Source organism: Phaethon aethereus (assembly GCF_964289735.1).
Source record: "Phaethon aethereus genome assembly, chromosome: 1".
NCBI classification, from domain to species: Eukaryota; Metazoa; Chordata; class Aves; order Phaethontiformes; family Phaethontidae; genus Phaethon; species Phaethon aethereus.
The window spans coordinates 77,220,491-77,242,936 of record NC_138575.1 but is presented as its reverse complement, the minus strand read 5'-3'; the positions used below and the strand labels follow the sequence as shown (position 1 = coordinate 77,242,936).

General features: G+C 37.2%; 1 protein-coding gene across 1 annotated transcript in view; it reads left to right on the top strand.

Annotated features, from left to right (window-relative positions):
• ARFGAP3 (ARF GTPase activating protein 3) overlaps positions 1 to 18,469 on the top strand; it is a gene marked incomplete at both ends in the record, with an annotated part of 36,202 nt that extends 17,733 nt beyond the window's left edge. The window contains 8 exons of the mRNA XM_082009711.1: positions 1,657 to 1,802; positions 5,924 to 6,049; positions 6,638 to 6,760; positions 10,604 to 10,741; positions 11,965 to 12,088; positions 13,076 to 13,166; positions 17,042 to 17,163; positions 18,452 to 18,469. Of these exons, the coding sequence (XP_081865837.1) occupies positions 1,657 to 1,802; positions 5,924 to 6,049; positions 6,638 to 6,760; positions 10,604 to 10,741; positions 11,965 to 12,088; positions 13,076 to 13,166; positions 17,042 to 17,163; positions 18,452 to 18,469 (888 nt within the window). The remainder of the gene's footprint in view (positions 1 to 1,656; positions 1,803 to 5,923; positions 6,050 to 6,637; positions 6,761 to 10,603; positions 10,742 to 11,964; positions 12,089 to 13,075; positions 13,167 to 17,041; positions 17,164 to 18,451) is intronic.
• Between the last annotated feature and the right edge of the window lie 3,977 nt (positions 18,470 to 22,446).

Below are 22,446 nucleotides of genomic sequence, written 5' to 3'. Positions count from 1 at the left end.
AAAATGTCAAAGTATATATTGATGTCAAGGTCTCTACCCCATTTCTTTTCAGTTCTTTTCACAACTGTTGTCCCTGCAACTCCACTGATGCCCTGTAACCTTTCTTCTCACTTGCTGATACTGGGTTGCAGGGCTTCTTCAGGCTTTCACCTAAGGTAGCTGGTGTTGAGATCTTTTTGTAGCAAATCCTGAAAACAGAGGAGTTCCCATAGTGCTTTTGAGTGGCTAAATATGCATGTGTGGCATAATCTACCATAAGATGAGTTTGAGACATTCAGATATGTATTTCTGGAGCACTCCTCATCTCATGCCACACAGCAGTATGGTATTTGGTTGTATTTGTAGACAACTTGCAGCTGCATTCAATTCAAGATAGTTTCAAGGTAGTTTCCAGACTTGTTTCTGCGTGAGGTCTTAACACTTTGGCGTCTGGTCTCTATAGAGAAGGCATGAGGAGAGTTGAGTATCTCAGAATGATGGTTCAAGGAACCTGAAAACTGAGTAAGACAACTCAAGTTAGCTAGGAAAATCTAGGTTTTGAATGTTTGACTCCTGAGTCCCAAGAAAACAGCCCTAATATTAGGCTATTAGGGTGACAGTATGTTACACTTCTTCTAAGTCTGGGCTATTGTATGGCAGAAGATTTTTAAGATTTATTGGAGCAGAAGAATCATTCACATTGAAACATATTATTTCTTGCTCCCACTAGAGGGCCCTAATATTCAAGAGGAAATTCTTGTTCTAAATGGTTTATGCAGGTGTGTTCCCTTCCAGTAAAAAGAACGTAACTGGGTTCACAGGTGCATGTACAGTTTGTGGACTGTAGTGTCAGAGCCTAAAACCATATGTATGTAGGCCAGAGGTTTTACATGAAGGCTTTAAAGCATTAAAAAGTTAAGATAAGTGTATTGTGAAAATTAATATTGCTACAGCGTTGCAGGTGAGGAATTAAATGGGAGAAGAGTTTGTTTAGGAACAGCAGTTTGAGTGTTGTGCCACCATCTGAACCAGCATTTTTAAATCTTTGATAAATCAGAATGAAAGCATATATATCTCTGTATTGAAGTAATATGAACTAGAAATAGAATTATTTTCAACGAATGAGTGCAAAACTGGAACTTCTCAGCTGATGTGTTTATCTAAAAAAAGTTTACGATGTTTTGTCACATGCAAAAGCTAATTGTGCATACACAAAACTTTTATATTGCTCTCCTACCATAAATCAGTAAATACATATGTTCATGTTTATTGAAAGTATGAATAAATCAATACTTCATCTTAAGACAACACACTAGCAGTGGCCAGTGAGAACTAATTGAAGAATCTTTGCCACTGCTAAATGTAAATTGTGAATTAAGTGAATGAGCACTAAATGGTTCCATTGCAACAAACTTTATTATGTTATTCCTATGCAACAAAATCATTATTAACAAAATAAAGTTATGCTATATATTATAGCATTTATTTGAACATGCCAACTTCTGAACGATTAAAACGATAATAGTTTCATTACCCTGTGATGGTTGCTATTTGCATATGCTCCTGAACAGAGTATAGTCTTTGCTGTTGCTTTTAAAGTTGACTGTTAAGTCAGTTGAGATGATTGTCTCAGTTATAATGTTGGGACTTTTGTGTTTTGTTTTTCAATAAATCAAGCTCGGTGCCAAGAAGGGTGGTTTGGGGGCACAAAAAGTGAGCAGCCAAAGCTTTAATGAGATTGAAAAACAAGCACAAGCTGTAGATAAAATGAAGGAACAAGAGGATCTTCATAGCAGTAAGAAAACTGAGAAGGAAGAGCCACTGTAAGTATGAATTATATATACAATGGTAAAACATGAAGCCTAATTTCATGTTAATGAAATAATTGTCAACATTTTAAATACTACCAGAGATTAGCTCATGAAAATAAATCTTCAGTTCTTGCTTTAAAAAAAATCCCAAATGTGGATGAGGTGGGCCAAACAGTAATTCCCCCATTGCCCTTTTTTCTTCCATGAAGTATGTGTTTCTGTGATTGATTATTTACTGTAGAAAGAGACCAATGCTGTCTTTAAAAAGAACCTTAGTTATTTTTATATTAGTAACCCTCTTATTTAACACAGAAAATAAGGAGACATTCTGCTGATACATATGAATAAAATGTGAAATACATCTAAAATGTGTTAAATTTAAGTATTACCACAGAAAACTCTTGCCTCTTGAACTTTCTTTACCCCATGGTAGTTACCTAGTTTATTTTGTTTTGATGTGGTGAACTGAGTAACTGTAGTCTTTCTAAGCATAGGGAACATGCAAATACTCAGCTTTATTTGTACTCACTGGGTAAGAGTTTCTATGATAAAGGCAAAGGGTGGCTTAAATATGTCTAGAATTGCCTGCTTAAGTTTCAGCTGTTTTATACAGGAACTGCCTTCATTTTCACCAAAACCCTTTGAATATTTTTGTCTGAGGCCTCAAATCTGTTAGTCCATCTTAGTTAATAAATACTCAGGTCTAAAGCTTAGAGGGCACTGTTCCTGGTTCCTTCCGTTACATTTCTCTGCTACATGTTTTTGGTTTTTAACATTTTGTTAGTTGTCATCACAATTAGACTATTAGAGTGTGGATTAGTGTACACTTCTACTGTACGCGTAACGTCCTCTCTTAAGTGCTAAGATGCATCTTTTTTATGACCTATTGAGGAATTTTCTGAATTATTGCATAATTACAGGATCACTTTGAGCTCATGGTACCAAGCTTTTTGGTCTATAATCTCCTTCCTACTCCTGTTGCTCACTTTTATGTAGCCTCTGCAGAAATGGATGTTTTGTGCGCATCAAAAATATTAATCATAAGAGAATCATTCATTTTTCCTGATTCCTATTTTTACCACAAACTCATGCTTCTCAATGATTGCCAAAAAATACCAGTAGGGTGACTTGGAGCAATGGACTACTAAATAACAACAAAAATGATTGTTCATTATTATTTATTGTTTTTCTTTAATGATACTATCTGTAATGATATAATTCAGTTTGGAAGAAAGTTCCAAGTAGTGATTTGGTTTCTGTGTCAGAAATGTATAGACCTATATAGATCCACATAGTATAAATTTGCTGCAACCTTTCTGCAGTGGCCAGAACCCTCTAAAACTGTCTGCAAACATGAGTGGTACACAAATACTTCAGTTTATGGATCCGATCCCGGTAAAGGCAAGAGAACTGTATTTCCCTTAGAGAGTAACTTTCTGGATTTTTAACTGTAGATGGCAGTATATACCAAAATTAAAGAAGGGTGAATACTTAAAATTCAATTTGCTTCCAACTAATTTGTGTGATGGTTTTAATTTTAAAAGCATGAGCAATGAACTTTAATAAATGAATTCAGTGTGGCTTTGTTACTTGCTGGGAATGGAAGCAATGCTTTTGTAGTCTAGTACTTAGAAGAAGAAAGAGTCCGGAGACTTAAAAATGTGATTTTAACTGATACACAGTTTCTTTATGTTCTGCTGTGGACTGACAAGGGATTAGATAGCTGGAGTTACTAAAAAAATTGATCGGTATCCCTATTTGTTTTAATCAACAGCGAATAAGATTTTTGATGTTCATAAAACAGATTTTGTAAGATAGGCTGTTAATCCTTCTACTTAAAGTTCTGGGTAGATCTTATCAGTAGCAGTTTAAAATTTAATTTTAGAGAACATTTTTGATTTTCTGTGTAACAGTTGGTCCTAAACTGTAAGAATTGATTTAAAACATCCCTGAACATACGCTGTGCCTTGGAGATATATTTTTCTGATTTTATTGGTTTCAGAAGTCATTCCACAGGTACAGCCTGGTTTGTATCTGACTTTTATTGTTATAAGCATCTGAACACAAGGTATCGTGATTTTTTTTAGTTCTGGCTCCAAGTCCTCTGAAAGCCCCAGTCATTTGATACCTAATCATCACAAGATTGGGATGGCTTGCCTCCTTTTTGACATGCCTTGTCAGTGGAGGAGTGGTGCTCTCCTATATCCTGTGTAGATGCTTTAAGACTGTTCCTTATAGCGGGCTGATACCTACATCCCTTGTCTGTAAAGGAAGACGGCCAGATGCTGTGCCTTTTTAATTCTAACAGGCTCAGCCACACAGCTCCTGTCTTGCAGGAGATGCACTAATCAGCAGGGTATGAACTTTGGTAGGGGCATCTTGTACTCTTGGTTAAAGTTAAGTCAGTATGCATGGGACCAGAAAAAATCAAGCTGGGAAGGGCCTGTTTCAGCAATCAAATAGGAGACACACTGGAAGAAAATACTTCTTGGTCAAAAACTTGTTTTCTTTTCATTCCTGCTTCAGCACAAAATTGATGGAAAGTTATAAAGGGTTTTCAGACTTAAGTGCTTCCCTTCTACTTGCAGCAGAATGCCAACCAGCAGCATCCTAAATCTTCATTTACCTTATTGCTGCATTGCTCATTAAAATTAAAATAAATTGAAATTAATTAAAATTAGTATTTGTATCACTTTTAACCTATCAAACTAAATTCAAGCAGTGTTTCTACAATTCTGTAATCAAGATTAAAATCCTTTGTCTCTGCTACATTGGTGTTACTGGAAAATAGTTGAGATTATTTTGAGATATAGGAAGGTTTATGGCATCTCAGAAAGACACCTTATTATGTCTGAACTGTGAGGATGTTTCAGATGACAAAATGTGTTGCCAGCTGTGCAGAAAGTTACAAGTTTTGGATGCTTCAAAGTTTCCATAATACAGAATATATTCAATTTTGTGAGTACAAAGACTCTCTTCTCCCCTCTTGAGACACCTTTTTGGGCACGGGGAAGAGCAGCATCACTAAAGCAGCATGGTCTACCTCTAGCATTTGTCTCGAGTGCATGTATAGCAAGTGTTAAAACCACTAGGAGCATGAAAGGGGAGAAGGGAGGGAGACATAGCAGGGCCATTGGTGTGGATGCACTTGAGCTGGGCTATCGATTTCGCCCCCAACATTGGCATGCCACCCCTAGGCCCATCTGTAGTGAGCCTGGTTTTATCCCCTTCTCCCTTCGAATCTAGTTTAAAGCCCTCCCAGTGAGGCCCACCAACTCATAAGCGAGAATCCTTTTCCCCCTTGCAGCTAGTTGAACTCCATCTGATGCCAAGCAGGCCCGGTGCCGTGTAAACCAGGTCAAAAAACCCAAAATTCCTCCAACGGCACCAGCCTCTGAGCCACATGTTGACCAGGTGTGTTTTCCCGTTCCTTTCAGTGTTCCCCCTGCCACTGAAGGGATTGATGAAAACACTGCCTGCGCTCCTGATCCTTCAACCAGTCGCCCCAGTGCTCTGAAGTCCCTTTTAATCACTTTTAGATGGCTTTGTGCAACCTCATTGTTGCCAACCTGCATGACCAGCAGCGGGTAGTAATCAGCTGGCTGTACCAGAGCAGGGAGTTTCCTAGTGACATCTCTCACCTGGGCCCCAGGGAGGCAGCAGACTTCCCTGTGGGTTGGGTCTGGTCGGCATATTGGGCGCTCTGTTCCATTCCAAAGGGAAATTCTATATACTAGTATTATATCATGAATGAGTCAGAGTTGGAGAATTTTGGCAATTATTTGGTACCACACAGAATAAGGACTGTGGAAAAAAGACTTTTCCAGGTTGACTTAATGGTGATGCAAAACTGTGTCCTGAACTTCAGCAGTAGCATGTTTCACAATTGTTTTGAAAAAGACCACCTGCTTATACACAGACCTGGGGTACCGTTTAGACAGTCTTCTCTACTGGCTTTCTCCCATCCTTCTAGTTGGAATTTAATCCAATTAATAATTAATATTTTCTGTAGACACAGAACATACAAAATACAGTGCTGTAATATATATTGTTAATTTTCTACCAATATTACTGTGTTGGGCATTCAGTGTAGCAGTTTACAGCTATATGTTGTATACTGTGTTTTGTTCCAGTGTATCATCTTTACGGTTGGCCTACAGAGATCTTGATATGAAAACAAAAGAAGAAAAGTTAAGTCTATCTGGTAAGAAGAAAAATGAGTTGGAGAGACTTGGCATGGGGTTTGGCAGCAACAGAAGGTATGTGAAGTTCTGTAAACTGCATTTAAAGAGCTCTGTGGCTTTTTGCAGTTATCCTTAATTTTACTCTAGGAAATGAAGAAATACACTAAAGTGTGTTATGGAAACTAAAACAATATCAACAAAAGAATCTAGTAACTGTCAGGGGGAAGGGGCAGGATTGCTTCTGATAGACTTAAGTTCTAACCTGCCAGACAGCTGTTAACCGAAACTGTAGGATGTCTGTAGGGTGTTTGCCTCCATTAGCTGACTGTGAGGAAGGTAGCCAGGATGTTTTCACTGAACAGTACCAACCTAAGTATAGTCTGTCTTTTACAAGCCAGAATTCTGAAAAAGTCACATTGCTGTGTTTTCCAGCTGTTGGAATGGTCTGTGTGTTCAGAAGTCCTGTCACTACTTCAGAGAGCTACAGCTGAGTTTTCCAGGGCCTTTTTTTTTTTTTAATTCCTCCTTTCTTCTTAAATGTTTGTATAGCTTGGGCTTTATCAGCAAGTGTCAGAAACTAGATTTGGGCTGTCATTTCTTTTTTTTTTTTTAGAGTGTGAGCTTTCTAATCTCTTTACATACTTATTTTCTTCCTGTCCCCAGTGGCATTTCTCACTCAGTAACCTCAGATATGCAAACAATAGAGCAGGAAACGCCTGCAATTGCAAAGCCAAAGAAAAAGTACACTGATGATGTAGAAGACTCATATTTCTCTTCTAGTTCAAGGTAATCTATAAGCTCTTTATTTTGGGAGTGGGTAGAAATATTTGCAAATTACGTATTCAAATATACACAATGTATTTGGAGCTTAAGATCAAAACAGAAGACAACTGGACATGTCTAAACACCTAGCATATTTTCAGGGGACATGTGAATCAGAAGAGTTGTGAAATAGTTGACCTTACCTCGATGACAGATGTATTTATAAAGAGGAGGAGTTATTTTTTCTAAGGAGAAGGTAGTCTGAATTATGTGTTTACAGGTTTTATCTTGTTCAAGGTCTAGTCTCTTACTTGCACAGACAGTTACCATATAAGTTTTTATTTGCTGTATACTGAATCCAGTGAATTTTTTGTCAGAATGTCTTGTGTTCATTCTTTTTTTTTTTTTTCCCCTGTGGTACTGTCTTCAACTTTCAATTTAAAATTAAACAAGTGTCGAGGTCTGATCCTAGATATACTACAGTTGCATCAGTCTTTTAACTGGACACATGGCAAATGCAAAAACGTAAATCTTTTTGAGGTATTTTGTATGTATTGTGTAGATGTCTGCAGTCTTATTTGATAGACTTTTATGTATTTGAACATAAAATGTAAGAAAAAAATGATGAATTTTTGATCAGAGTATGAATGCAATGCAAATTATAAAACACTGCTGTTAGAAGGGAGAAGAAAAATAATTAGTCCTACAGGCACTAATTGCAATGAAACAGCTGTTTCTGGGCTGGTAGATGGAAAACAGGTGTTGCTTTTATAAACTGCCTTTATTGGATTAGTGCCACAGAAACATGAAAAATTGTACCTAATTACTTGTAGGCAGGCAAATAAAAACACAAAGGCTTTTGTGTCATTGCTTTGTAGTGTAATCACTAGTGGCAGAAATGCAAATGTGGTACCAAGTAAACTGGCAGCAGTCTTGTAAAATAAAACATATCATTTCAGTGCTTCCCTATTTGTTCCTTGAAAAGAACTGTTACTGCTCTCAAATTATTCATAAGCCCACTATCAGGCAAAGGATAAATTATGGAAGAGCTTTTTAATGTGTTTTGGTTCAATAGTTAGAAGATAAATTGTAACCTAGCTGTTCCCGGCTCTTGTTTTTCTAGTTATACCAATAGTAGAATCTAATTGGAGTTGGTATACAAATTAATTCTCTTTAAAGGAAGTATAAAGTCAGATTGTCGTAAGGTGGTTATTATCCTTTATTCCAAGCTGTGAATTTGAAATAGAGGTAAAGGATTTTTAGTATCATCTTAGTATATGCCTAAAAGCAAAATAATCATGCTGGATATTAGAAAGCTGATAAGTATCTGTAAATTAAGCAAGCTAAATGTCTCAAGGTTTAGATATATAATTGAAGCCTCTTAAAAACCTTGGATTTTTATTTTTCTTTTTGATACAATTAATAAAATATTTATTAATGTAACAATGTAAAATTTTATTTTCTGTTAAATGCAGTTTTTCTTTCTCCCTCATTCCCCTCCCCCTGCCCCGAAGTATTTTGCAGTTATGAAAAAATTCAAATCAGCTCTTGTAGCCCCTGCCCCATCCTGTGGTTTTGGTGGACATTGTGAGATTGGATAGCTTCACGGATATATTGTATATCTTTTTTGTTATTACACATCCGTATGGAACTTAAAAAGATTGCTGTGGCTTCTCCATTAGGTGGGCAGGAATAACAGCATTGCTTCCTTGCAGGTTGTGTACTGTGCTTCGACACTCTGCTACCATAGGAGCATATGACATAGAAAGTGAGAATTCAGGTCAGAAGAAAATGACCCTGGTTGTAGGAAAGCATGTAGTGCCTTGCCATATTTCTAAGCTGATGTAAGGGTAAGGGAGAGAGGCATCTGAATGGAAGATGGCACCTTTGGAAGACCAACTACTTTCTGGTGCTGTACCACTCTTGTCTGGGAGTTTCTGCCTTTTATTTTATTTTATTTTACATGTGGTATTGCACTGAAAACAACCTAAGCTCACAGAAACAGTGGAAGATTGAATTGGTATAGTGATGTGCCCCAAACAGTGGATTCAGTGATTTTTCCTTTCTTTTCAACTTGTATCTGTGCCTCTTCCTTTGGATTTTCCACCTGTATCCAAAAGGCAGAGGGGCTAAAAAGCCTCATTTATCAGGAAAAAAATGAATTGTATCCTAACTGTAAAAATGTTTATTTAACCACAAAGGGAAGTTCTTAATCTTTGACATTTTAATTGTTTGGGGGATTTTTTTGTTTTTCCAAGTATTTTCCATATATGTTTAGATATGTGTAGGTAATCAAAGGGTAAAAGGTAAGGATAACATACCACCAGAATTGACAAACATGCTGCTTTTTTTTTTTTCCCCCTTTTCTTTCTGTTTGTGTTGTTCCTGCAGTTTTGATACGCAAGAGAAGATTGTCTTATTAAATTAAGACTCACTTTTAAGAAATATGTTCTTTCGCATTGTTCTAATGAAACGTTACAAAAATCAGAGGTACTTAATATTAGTATTTGTATTAAAAAAAACCCAACAAAACCAGAACCAGAGACAAGGGCTTTCTTTACTGTTCTGAACTATGTTTGTTGATGCCTCAGAAAATGGGAGCAGATTCTTTGCTTGCATACCTTACAGATTGACTCATATGAAACTCTGAGATTAGGCACTATCAGCCCTTTATTTAGAAAACTTTGCCCCGTGTGGAACCACAGCACAATTGGATGCCATGGGTTAGTTAGGTGCTCTTGGATCTCTGGAGTGTTCAAAGTGGCTTTTTTCATAGCTGGTATCTTACCATGGAGTGTCAAGAGCACCAAGCCTTTATGAACAGACTACCTTGTAGGGTCGTCATGGTGCCATGCTTGCAGGGTCCATCCTGAAGTTTTCTTAGGGTTGCTCTTAAGCATCCAGATATCTTGACAGTGGTCTTCCCAGTGCTTTGCCTGACACTAAAGATGATGTATGTCATAGTTTAACCCCAGCCAGCAACTAAGCACCGCACAGCCGCTCCCTCACTCCCCCCCGGTGGGATGGGGGATAGAATCAAAAGGATAAAAGTGAAAAAATTCGTGGGTTGAGATAAAGACGGTTTAATAGGGAAAGCAAAAGCCACGCACGCAAGCAGAGCAAAGCACGGAATTCATTCACCACTCCCTGTCAGCAGGCAGGTGCTCAGCCATCTCCAGGACAGCAGGGCTCCATCATGCGTAACGGTTGCTTGGGAAGACAAAACACCGTAACTCCAAAGGTCCCCCCCACTTCCTTCCTCTTTCCCCCAGCTTTATATGCTGAGCGTGACGCCATATGGTATGGAATATCCCTTTGGGCAGCCTGGCTCAGCTGTCCTGGCTGTGTCCCCTCCCAGCTTCCCGTGCACCCCCAGCCTTCTCGCTGGCAGGCCCACATGAAAAGCCGGACAGTCCTTGACTGCTTAGCAACAACTGAAAACATTGGTTTATTATCAACGTTATTTTCATCCCACATCCAAAACACAGCCTCACACTAACTTCTGTGAAGAAAATTGACTCTAGCCCAGCTGAAACCAGCACAATGTAATACTTTGAAGTAATGAGTACTTCGCTGGTTTTGGTGGGACCATATCTTTCAGGCAGTCTGCTTCATATTCATGACCGTATCCAGCCTAAGAAAAGGCTGAACTTTTCAGTCAAATACATGTATTAAAAAAAAAAAAAAAAAAATCCATTGGATTCACCTGCACAAAGCTTCTAAGCAATATTATGAAATCTAGATTATTCACTGACAACTGTCATTGTGTTGAAAACTTACTTTCTAGTGAACTCATTATAGCAATATTTATCTAACAATATAAAGTTCCCACTTTTTCAATACTTTTTTTTATTTATTTTATTTTAGGTACTACGATTCTTCAGATTTGAGGAGCAGCACTTTCTCTAAATGGGATGACAATGCAGATTCTTTTTGGAAGAAGGAAAATAATAGTAGAGATGTTGACATAATGTTAACTTCAAAAAGTACAGGATTTTCAGACAGGTATACCAAGAAAACCTAACTGATTTTTGTACAGAAAGCCCAAGCTTGTTAATATTATTTAAGTCCTGGCCCTAGTAGTGGGATTTTTTTCAATCTAGAAGGAGAATTTGGTCATAACTTTAATCAGCAGTCAAGGGACTTTGTGGATGAATTTCTTTTGTAAGCTGAATTTCCTATTTAGATTTTAAGTACCTGTCTGTTTTGCTCAGTGCTGTACAGTATATGTACTGGAGGTAATTTCCAAAGACTTTCAGCAAAAAAAGTAATAGACAAAAGATGTGGAGAGAAACTCAAAATAATTGCACTGTTCAGAGAGCATACTTGCTTTACTTGGCTTTATTACCTAATGAACCGAAGAGAACCAGTTACCAAATGGATGAAACTGTAGGGTACTCAGCTTTCAGGATGAAGGTATTGAAGATACTTGCAAGCAACAGGTCTAATTGTTTTGATTATAAAAAACAAATGTTTTCTTCTTTTACAACTGTGCTTTTATCTTTGTAATCAATTGGAAAATATAAGAATGTGGGGGTTTGTGTGTTCAGTTGGTGTTTTCTGCTTCTATTCTTCTTACTTTAAACTATTTTTCATTTACCTGTAAAATGCAGTTTGTGCGCTTAAGTACAACTTGGTTTTTTTAACACAAGCATGTTCTTTTGTTTCCTAAAGAGCAGAGCAGTGATGCCTATTACACAAAATAGCGGTTCATGTCCATAATGCTATTACTTCCTAATTTGAGTATATTTACTTAAAAAAAAAAAAGGCAAGTGTTGAGTATGTATGTTTGAGGTGGAAGGCAGTGACAGTTTAAAGGATGTTATGTTGAACCTTTTTGTGCTATTACATTTAAATCTGAATTTCACTGATGTTGTGTTTTGGATTTTTTGAGGTTTTGTAGAAATATTCTGTCCTTGTTGACATAATTTATCTTGCTTTTTAAATAAACTCGGAAAATAAAGATAAAAGGTTAATGAATTTGAAGTACTATATGTTCACCGTCTTGTAAAACTGTCACTGAAATTTTATTTGCTGCTATGTCAACTTAGTTATCTGAATTTCTTTATCCTGGGTTGATACTGATTTTTTTTTTTGTTAAAAAAAATCATTATTATATGTTTAGGCTTCACAAAGCAAAAATTATAGTGCTTCTTGTTTGACTTACTGCATTCTGCCGTGATGTAAATAAAAGTTGCGCTCACTAATGCAGTTTATTTTTCTTTTAGGCCTGCATCTCGTCGTAAGCCTGAATATGAACCATCTTTAAACACAGATGAGGCACAAAAAAAGTTTGGCAATGTAAAAGCAATTTCATCAGACATGTATTTTGGAAGGCAAGATCATGCTGATGTAAGTAGAAAGCAGTGATAAATATTTTTGAATGTTAAAATATTCTTTGACTATAAAAATGGTGTTCTTGTATAAAGAGAAGGCAATAAATAGTTAAAATTGGTAGAATTAGTAAACTTACAGAATTATGTCCACTTGAATAATCTGATAGTTTAGTATTTAATTTTATTAAATTGGAGTTGGAGCTGCAAGTAGGACCCTACCCCCAACATCATTCCTCTCTGATAGAAGTGGTAGACTATGATTCAGCAGCGTCTGTTTTTGAAAGAGTCAGCCTGATGCTGGGTGAAGGCTTACTTCATTTGTTCTAAATACCCAAATCGATGCCAACCAACCATTGTTAAAATAGCTGTCCCCTCTGTATTTGTTACATGGAAACTTTATTACTATTGTGAGGTTAACTGAGCAGTTAAATTGTTCAACAAACGACATATAACTGAATCAGCCTAGAAGTAAAAAACAGATTAATATTATGTTACATTTTGGAGGTGAGGGATAATTTTTTAAAAAATATATTTTTAATGAAAAATAAACAATGTAAAGAGTAATGTAAAAAGTATAATCAATGTATTACTATTCCCAGGGAACTCAGAAAAAAGTTGAATTAAAAGCATCATATGATTAGAAGGATTAACATGATGCTAACCTTAGTGCTTTTTCCTTATCCTACCCAACCACTCCATTTCATATTTTTCAGTTGTTTTTAATGGTTGCACTGTTTTTCAGCAATTTTAGGGTAGCTAACAGGCCTCTTGGTGTCGCAATGGTAAATGTCACTCTTTGATAACTCAGAAATTAGTTGAGATGATGACAAACTAACACCATGTAAGTTATGTGAAAAGTACGAAATGGGGACAACTTTCAGAATGGTCAACTTCAGCTGGATTTTTATGTTCTAAAACTGTATCTGTAATCTCATGAATTATCTGACGTGACCTCGAAAGATACATAGTGTTACAATACTTTTTCTTCTCAATTCTTTTCTAGTATGAAGCAAGGGCTCGACTAGAAAGACTTTCTGGAAGCTCATCTATAAGTTCAGCTGACTTGTTTGAAGAACAGAAAAAACAACCAACAGGTACATATGGAACAGAGTGAGAAACTGTATCCTGCGGTGAATATGTTCCCATACTCTGCTTCTAGTTGTGCTCTCAGCTAGCTGTTGCTGTGTTCTGCAAGAAGTGTGCAAAGTGAAGTACGCATTAGTATTTCTGATAGGTCAAACAAGCATAACAGGTGTAGTCATTATTTTAAAAAACAATTAATTTCTTAAATTTCAACTTCTGTATTTTCAGTTCAGTAAGTTCAATATTTTACACTGTTCTTTTTGTGACTTGTTGCAAATAATCGACTAACTATATTGTAAATAATTTTTATCAAAGGAAAACTGTAATATTTAAAACAATAATTAAATATTTAAACTGTAATTTGTTATAAAAACAAATGAGGTAACACCTAAATTGACTATCAGGTAGGTTTTTTTATAAGTTACCATAAGTAACTTACGTATTTATATATGTTAAAATAGCTGTCATCGTAATATTGAATCGAAGGAGAGTCTTTAATAAAAATGTTAGTGGCCTTGAAATCCCCATTTAATCTGTGGCATGGCATATCCATTCATCGGGATATCTGCTTTTAACAGTGGTCTTGCCAAATTATTAAGGAAATTTTTCAATTGGTTTGTCTGTTCAAAAGATTTGTTGGAACACTGTACACTGGAGAGTGTAGTTCATAAAATTAGAAAGGAAGAAGTATTAGACTAGATTGACTGAAAAGTAGCCCCTTAGGCTATTGAAAATCTCTCATGTTTTCTTTCCAACACCCTTTTTGGATAGTGCAATAATGTGAGATAGAAAAGGTAGGAAATCCTGGAACATTTTATTGACTTGATCAGTTGGGTTTCATTCCTTAACTTAGGAAGAAATGGGAAGAAAAGAATTATTGAAGAACTTGAAATCTGTGAATAATTATATAAATAGGCTGGAAAAACAAACAGTATGCAGCATCTGATTTTACTTTGGAAAAGTTTGAGGAAAAAAACCAACATGTGATTGTTCAGTTTTGATCCCCTGAAAGTGAGTTTTGAATACATTGGCTAGTAGAGTAGTAACTGCTGTTACCAGTTACTTAAGCTGGATTTTAGTCAATTGACATGTAAAAACAAAAAATTAAAAAAAAATGAGGGGAGAAGACATGAAGCAGAAATTGCAGTAACTTACTTTAGCCACTTGAAAGAGTATTTGCAACACGCTGTCATACTTGTGCTTGAAAAAGATGTGGGGAACATAAGTGAAGAAATGTTTTTTCTTTCTGAATTTGTAAACTATTTTTTCTATAATACATGAGATTGTGATAACAAATATTATTTTGTTATGTCTATTGTTGACTAGAAATTTCTTCATCCTTTTTCTTTTAATTTGCTTGCATATAAATTATTTTATATGGAATTAATTCTTTTTTCCTTTGTGTAATATGTGTGGGGCTTTTACACAGTAATGAATAAGAGAATGAACTAGAAAAAGGTAAATATAAGTTAAAGATGAGGCAAATTGTGTGATATGAAATATTTATATCTCTGTGTGTATATATAGATATATGAATGTGCCTTTCTATGTACACATACATATATATGTGATAAAATTCTCACTGTCTTCTGAATAAGGGTACTTACAGGCAATTATATAATGTTTACTATGTGTATGTGATTTATGCACACATGATTATTCATAACTGACCACTTGGAAAGGTTCCTGGGGCTTGTGGGGGAATGCAGAGATTCCTAATAATGGGATGAAAAATACTTGCCTGTGACTCAAGGTTAGTTACTCTCTGTGACTGGCACATAACCCAACAGTAAATGTAAAGTTATATTACAAAGACTAAACTTCTGCTAAATTTTGGGGGTTGTTAACTGCTCTAAAAAAATAGTGAGAAAGAAATACACCAGGAATTATTAGTTTGTATATTATAAATTCATATTATATTCAGTCTACAGACTCTTCCTTTCTTTCATCTCTTTCTGTTACACCACCCCACCCAAAAGACTGTCTTTTGACAGTGGCCCTTCTTGGAGAAATTTCACTGCACTGATAGCTAGTCTGGTGTTGAATTAATGCCAGGGCCATCATTAGTTCCACAAAATAAAGGTAATCAGGAGACCGGAGGCTGGCAATAAAAACGCTGCTGTAATTCTGGGCTCCTTGCCAGAATAAAATGTCCTTTGAATCTAAAGTTGTTTTTATGAGTGCTGCTGAGATTTTAGGGTAGAACAGTTTTGGGATGCTTGCTTTTGTACAGAATGCTGTAGGAGCTACTTACCAAAAAGGAGGGTGCTGCAAGAAAACGCTTTTACTTTGCGTTATTTCAGACCTGTTGCTTAGGAAAGATGGCTGACTTGTAGATGGTGTTTTTGAAGGAAATCACAAGAAAAGGAGTTGCTTTCCTGTCTTGTTTACAAGAAGTTTTTCAGACAACCATACATAAGCAGAAAAAACATGAGAAAATTCATGTGGCTGAGATGTGGTTAGAACTTTTCTCTGGTTATTTTTATCTGCAAATTTTATTTCTATGACTCTGACTTTAGTAACAAAAATGCTGAAGCATTTGATAAGTGGAACAGATCGCAAGGAAGTCAAAATTACAGTACAGAAATAGAGCCACCTCAGTGACAGTGAATTTTTGAAAATAATCTATAAACAAATATGCTCATGCATTTTAGAAACAGCTACTAGCTGACTTTAAAGAATGGAGTGGGAAGCTCTCTGACTGTGACTATGCAACTGCCACTACAAACCAACCACTTAGCTTAGGTAAACCAAATTATCTGCAGTAATGTCTTTCTCAGCCTGCTAACAAGGCAGGTGCCTTTAATTTCCCATGAAAAGAGAAGCTGCAGGTTCTCTTCTCTCTTCTTCTTGAACCCCTGTTCAAAAAGAAGAGGAGGAGAAGAAAGGGCTGCCAGTGTATAGCAATGTTCTGTATGGAGCTGCTGTCAAAAGTGGTTACAGTTGTGCAGGTTGTGGAGTCTGCGGCTGGACGAGCTTGTCCGAGCTTCAGCAACTGCTCACAAGTCACCAGTTGTGTCCCGACTACACGTTGGCTACGTGTCTAAATTAAGGCTACGGATCACAGTTGTCTTTTTGAAAACGGTCTGGTTTGGGGTCCTTCCTCTCAGGAGCCCCATTTATTCCCGAGATCACAGTTCTGTGACGCTGGTTTACTGCCATTTGTGCCTTTTACAGTATCAGGTATTTAATATAAGGTGTGCCAGTAATTCTTTTCGCAAATGAGTGGGTGATTGTAATTGTTAGTATGTTAATATTTATGCAGTTAGTTTTGAAACATCTTTGATTTCTGTTATCTACAGGCCTATACTTTTCATAATAGCGGTAGAGCTAACATTTGCTGGCCAAACTATATTGGCTTTAAGGAAGACTGGATGCCCAACTTTGTTTTGGAGTTTTAAAACTTACTTCTATAGAAGAATTCTATAGAATTTTCCAAGCCTCAAATGTAGTAATGCAAAATATGTTTGAATATACAGCATGGAAAGCATACCTGTGCATGCATACTAATAGGGTTCATCACTTCAGCCATCACTTGAAGTGCATTCATCTTTAAATTGCAAGGTAATAACAGCTGTTTAGGATACAAAAGATAATACTGCAGCAGATTGAAAGTGCGGAATAATTATATATTATCCAAACATTACTTGTTCAGCTGGGAATACAAAGTGTAGAAGATGACACTCTGGGTGGAATTGTGAACAACTGAAAAAAATTAAAGGGAAGATGCCTTTAAGAAACTTGAGATCTATGCCTGTTGTTTTTTAGTGTCGATCAGACATTGGTATTTAGTGCTGCTAGTAGTATATTGTACTTCAGGAAAAAAAAAGGCTGCTTTTAATGTAAAATTCTGTTTTATTCTTGTGTGTGTGTGTTCTCCTTTTAGGAAGCTACAATATAACAAATGTCTTGCCTTCAGCTCCTGATATAGCTCAGTTTAAACAAGGAGTGAAATCGGTGGCTGGAAAACTTTCTGTACTTGCTAATGGGGTCATGACGTCTATACAGGTTAGTAAAAATACTACAATATATTAACCATCAGTTAAAGCCTTTTTGTAGGGATTTGGTATCCTGGATCCTGCCTTTGAATCATCTTTAGGGAGAAAAGAATGAATTTGGCTTTGAGCTTTGTAGACCTCTCATGGTAGACAGCAGATCTTTATCTTTTTGAAAATAAATCAGTAGCTGATAGCTCACCTTCCTTAGAATATCTTTTCCCTTATATAGTTTATTTCTTTTCTTACAATTAAAACAAAAATTCCATGGTGGAAGTTATTGCTGTCATTTTATTTTTAAAGTAAGAATAGTTCATAACTCAGAATTGAATAGTTTAGTTGGAAGGGACCTACAGCAATCATCTAGCCCATCTGTCATGGTTTAACCCCAGCCAGCAACTAAGCCCCACACAGCTGCTCGCTCGCTCCCCCCTCAGTGGGACGAGTGAGAGAATCAGGAGGGTAAAAGTGAGAAAATTCATGGGTTGAGATAGCGGCAGTTTAATAGGGAAAACAAAAGCCGCACATGCAAGCAAAGCAAAACATGGAATTCATTCACCACTTCCCATGGGCAGGCAGCTGCTCAGCCATCTCCAGGATAGCAGGGCTCCATCACGCGTAACGGTTGCTTGGGAAGCAAACACCATAACTCCGAACATCCCCCACTTCCTCCTTCTTCCTCCAGCTTTATGTGCTGAGCATGATGTCATATGGAGTGGGATATCCCTTTGGTCAGTTGGGGTCAGCTGTCCAGGCTGTGTCCCCTCCCAGCTTCCCATGCACCCCCAGCCTTCTCGCTGGCAGGGTGGTGTGAGTTGCAGAAAAGGCCCCTTGACTCAGTTTAAGCACTGCTCAGCAATGACAAAAACATCTCTGAATTATCAACACTGTTTTCAACCCAAATCCAAAACATAGCCTCATACTAGCTACTATGAGGAAAATTAACTCTATCCTAGCCAAAACCAGCACACCAACTCTTGTATTGGCTCTTCAATTGACTTGGCAGTAATACCTTTGATCTATGTTTGTGCATAAAATTAAGACATCCTGGTCTCAATAGTGTAAAGCATGTTTCATGCTCCGGTTAGTTTGCATTTCTTTTATGAGGTCAGTGGGAGCTCTCAGGTGTTTGAAAATCAGGCTAATTATCCTGGAGTTTAACCATAAACTCCAGTTCTTGGAAGCTACTCAATTTTCTTTAAGTCTTAAAGAATTAAACTACTATTTATTTTACAAATGTAAGTAAAACAAATTTCTTTTAATGGAAAACATATTCATGTCTGTTTTTTTAACTCTTCTAGGATCGATATGGTTCATAATGCCTTTTGTATCAACATAATTAGGCTAAAGAAGGATTTCTCTTCAGATATACACGTAATCACACTGCTGATTCAAATGAAGGTTGCCTTAAGACTGTTGATGTTTTCACTTGTTCCAACATATTTGTTTCCTTGTGCAGCTTTCTGGCTCAGCCTTATTCTTACTGCTATTTCATCTTTACAGAGCAGAAATCTTGTAGCAATTTGTTACATTGCCTATGCTTTTTTTTTTTTCCCCTCCTTTGCAGTCTTGTATTTCTTAGCAACCTTAATGTTAGATGCTGGAAGTTTATTTTATTATTGTTTTTGGCTGTGAAGCAGGAAGGAGGAAGAAGGATGAACGCATACAATGGAAATGAGGCTTCCTAATAGAAACCTCTGCGCGGTTGCATCCTTGCTCACCAGACAATAACTTGTCTTCTGACTGTTTTACGAGCTGTAAAAGCACGTGCTGAGGTGATATTTAGTGGACTGTAGCAAAATATAGAATTAAGTTAAACCTGCGCTTATCAGGAAGTAGAAGCTCCTGCAGTCATAAATTGATGTGCATTAAAATGATGGGGAATTAGTGTTTTAAAACAATATTCCTGCTAGAAAATTGTATGCCTAGATGTGAGGTATGGAGAAGACAAGACGTGTGGTATAGTAAATTGTTGACCTCATCTTGTCATGGGAACAATCTATTTATTCCTAGTTTTGAAAGTTACAAAAAAATTGCAATATAGAATCCTTAAGTGCTTTTAAAAAATCTGTATTGTGTACAAATTGAAATAAAACTAAAATATATAAAGGGCCCGATAGGGCAGTTAATGAAATACTTGTTAAAAATGTTTAGAACAATCTTAGTTTTTTGGTAAATTACGAAATATTGAATGAGGAAATATAATGGGGCTGTGTTTTAGACAGTCTAGAATTTATTGTTGGTGACATCCTGTATAAAAATGATTATGACCTTGAATAAAAAACCTCACGACTAAGAATGAGCTCAAGCTAATTCTGTTCTGTAACTGTATTTCTTAATTCAAATTTGTAAACTGCTGATATCTAATAAAAACAATTGATATAAACTCACTTTTAAATTAAGTTTCTATGTGCAGACACCAGTCTCCAGCTTTCTAAATACTGTCATCTGTATGCTGTGTCTATACAATGAACTGGTTAAATTAGCCATTAATTTCAGTTAGTGAAACTAGCTTTTTCATTAAATTGTTATACTGATTTAGAGATCAACACAGTAAGGCTGGGGTAGAAAAATAAGCTACTGTACTGAAATGCTGTGTTGAAATGCAGTTAATCATAGTATAGCTGTTTTTTTTATTTTCGAGCTGCCTTATATCTAACTCTTGGTTCTGGTAATTTTCTCTTGTGGCTGTTGTGTTTAGATTTCTTAATCCACAAGTGATCTTTCTTTTTTGAGAATAGTACAAGATTAGCATTTTTCCTGCTTAAATGTAGAGCTTTTCAATAAAAACTTGCTTTGTTTTTTCCTTTCCCACACTGTAGAGATGATTTTGCCAGTAAAACAAGAAAATGTTACTAGTCAGGGCTTGCTTTGGTTTTCTCTAATTGCAGGTAATGATTCTCAGTTTTCAAACTACTTTTTCAGTGTACACACAGTAGTAAATTTATTACAAGTAATAAGTGGTCTGATTTTCAGAGTTGCAGCATACCAACAGCACCCAGTGACTTGCAGAAGATCTGCTCCTCTGATAAAATATAAGTATAAAATATATAAAATAAAGTATATAGACATTCATACATGGATGCAGTTGCTTAAATTAAGGCAGTGAAGTATAACAAAATGTAGTTCTGCCTCTGATCACCTACACTGAAATAATTGTATTTTTTATGCATCACTGTGACACAGCAAACCACTTGCAGATGGAAAAATATGAAAAAGGGATCTTTTCATTACAAAATAAGAAGAAATTCTAGGAGGAAACAACTAAGGGGTTATCTTAAATACCATAAAATAAGTACAGCTCTCTAGCAGATGTATAAGCTTTTTCCTTTTTGCTGCAGTCTGAAGATTACACCACAAAGTTCTACAGGTGAACGATTCAATATTTTCAGGTATATTGTGCAGTTCAACATAAATTGGATTTGTTGTTGCAGATTCTCTATGGCAACCTGAGTACTGCCAATATGTTCTCTTGATGTTCTCTTGACATAGTGGCTGGATGAATAGCTCTTGACCCCCAATACACCTATTTGTGTCTTTAATAAACCCGTGAGGTGTCACTGCCTTTCATCAAAGAAAGAGAGGTGGGGAAAGGTTGCCACGTACACTGGAAGAGCCAGTCTTAGCTCGAGTCTCCTGGGAATTCAGGATGCCATGGCACCTCTGATCAGGCAGGATTTGATTAGAAACCTAAAATGAGGTTTGAATTCCTGCTTTCTTGTGTGTGCTTTTCTTTGGAAAGCTGGACATGAGCCGGCAATGCGTGCTCACAGCCCAGGAGGCCAACCGCATCCTGGGCTGCATCCAAAGCAGCGTGGCCAGCAGGTCGAGGGAGGGGATTCTGCTCCTCTACTCCACCCTGGTGAGACCCCACCTGGAGTCCTGCATCCAGCTCTGGAGGCCTTAGTATAGGAAAGACATGGACCTGTTGGAGCAGGTCCAGAGGAGGCCACAAAAATGATCAGAGGGGTGGAAAACCTCTCCTGTGAGGACAGGCTGAGAGAGTTGGGGCTGTTCAGCCTGGAGAAGAGAAGGCTGGGATGGAGACCTTATTGCAGCCTTCCAGTACCTAAAGGGGGCTTAGAAGAAAGATGGGGATGGACTTTTTAGCAGGGCCTGTAGCAATAGGACAAGGGGTAACGGGTTTAAACTAAAAGAGGGCAGATTTAGACTAGATGTAAGGAAGAAATTCTTGGCAGTGAGGGTGGTGAAAGAGTGGCACAGGTTGCCCAGAGAGGTGGTAGATGCCCCATCCCTGGCAACATTTCAGGTGAGGTTGGACGGGGCTCTGAGCAACCTGATCTAGTGGAAGATGTCCCTGCTCACTGCAGGGGGGTTGGACTAGATGGCCTTTAAAGGTGCCTTCCTGCCCAAAGATTCTGTGATCTCTTGCCTTCAAACACATTTGTCAGCTGCTGATAAAAGGGGCAAATGACTAATGCTGCTGTAAACATCACAGCTTTTAGAATGCATCATAAAACCATGTATTGGATCTGGTTTTGCAACAAGTTTCCAAGGGAAACTTGGCATTGGTCACCAGTTGCGTTTTGTTGCAGTTGTTCTTCCCTTAATCCTCTCTTGCTACAGTCACACCTCTTGCTTTTTCAAAGCTGGAACTGAATGATGGCAGCAGCAACTGTGAACTATTCAAGTTAAGCTTTCCTCTTCCTAAAGACAAGTGAGGATACTGCATATAAGGGGAGGGGAAAGGGGATTATTTAATACTTTACATTTCAGAGAGTTTATTTTTGTAGGTTAAATTGAAAGCGTTAGAAAAATGTTTGAAGTTAGTTGTTACAACACTAAACCCAGCATTAATTTGATGCAGAGACCTGTGCTCTCCTTCCCGGAGTAAACAGTTAAGGGCCGAGGGGGGCATTTGTTACTGTCTGTTTCCTTGGCTTTTTGCAAAATGGGAAATGCTCAATGCTGTCATTCTGGTCTGCTTCACATCACTTTGTTCCACTGCTGGGAGAAGCAATTCCAGAGACGTTTTGATGCTGATTTAAGCTTTTTGTTTTAGAAGGATTTTGCAGTGCAAGAGTGGGCTGAGTGACTCCATAGCATAGGAGTCTGTAAACATTGCTTTAGCTATGTGTATGACACGGCTCTTGTCCTGCTCTTGAGTCAAGGAAGTCTAGCTGTTGTTGTAATCAAGGGTGAAGCTGAAGACCACATAAAATGGTGAATGCTTGATTTGATTTTGAGGGGCTTCTACACAAATTAGCTTTTTTGCATAGCCATGCATATAAGACTCAATTAACTTTGATCAGTAATGGTCAAACCTGTGTCCTGC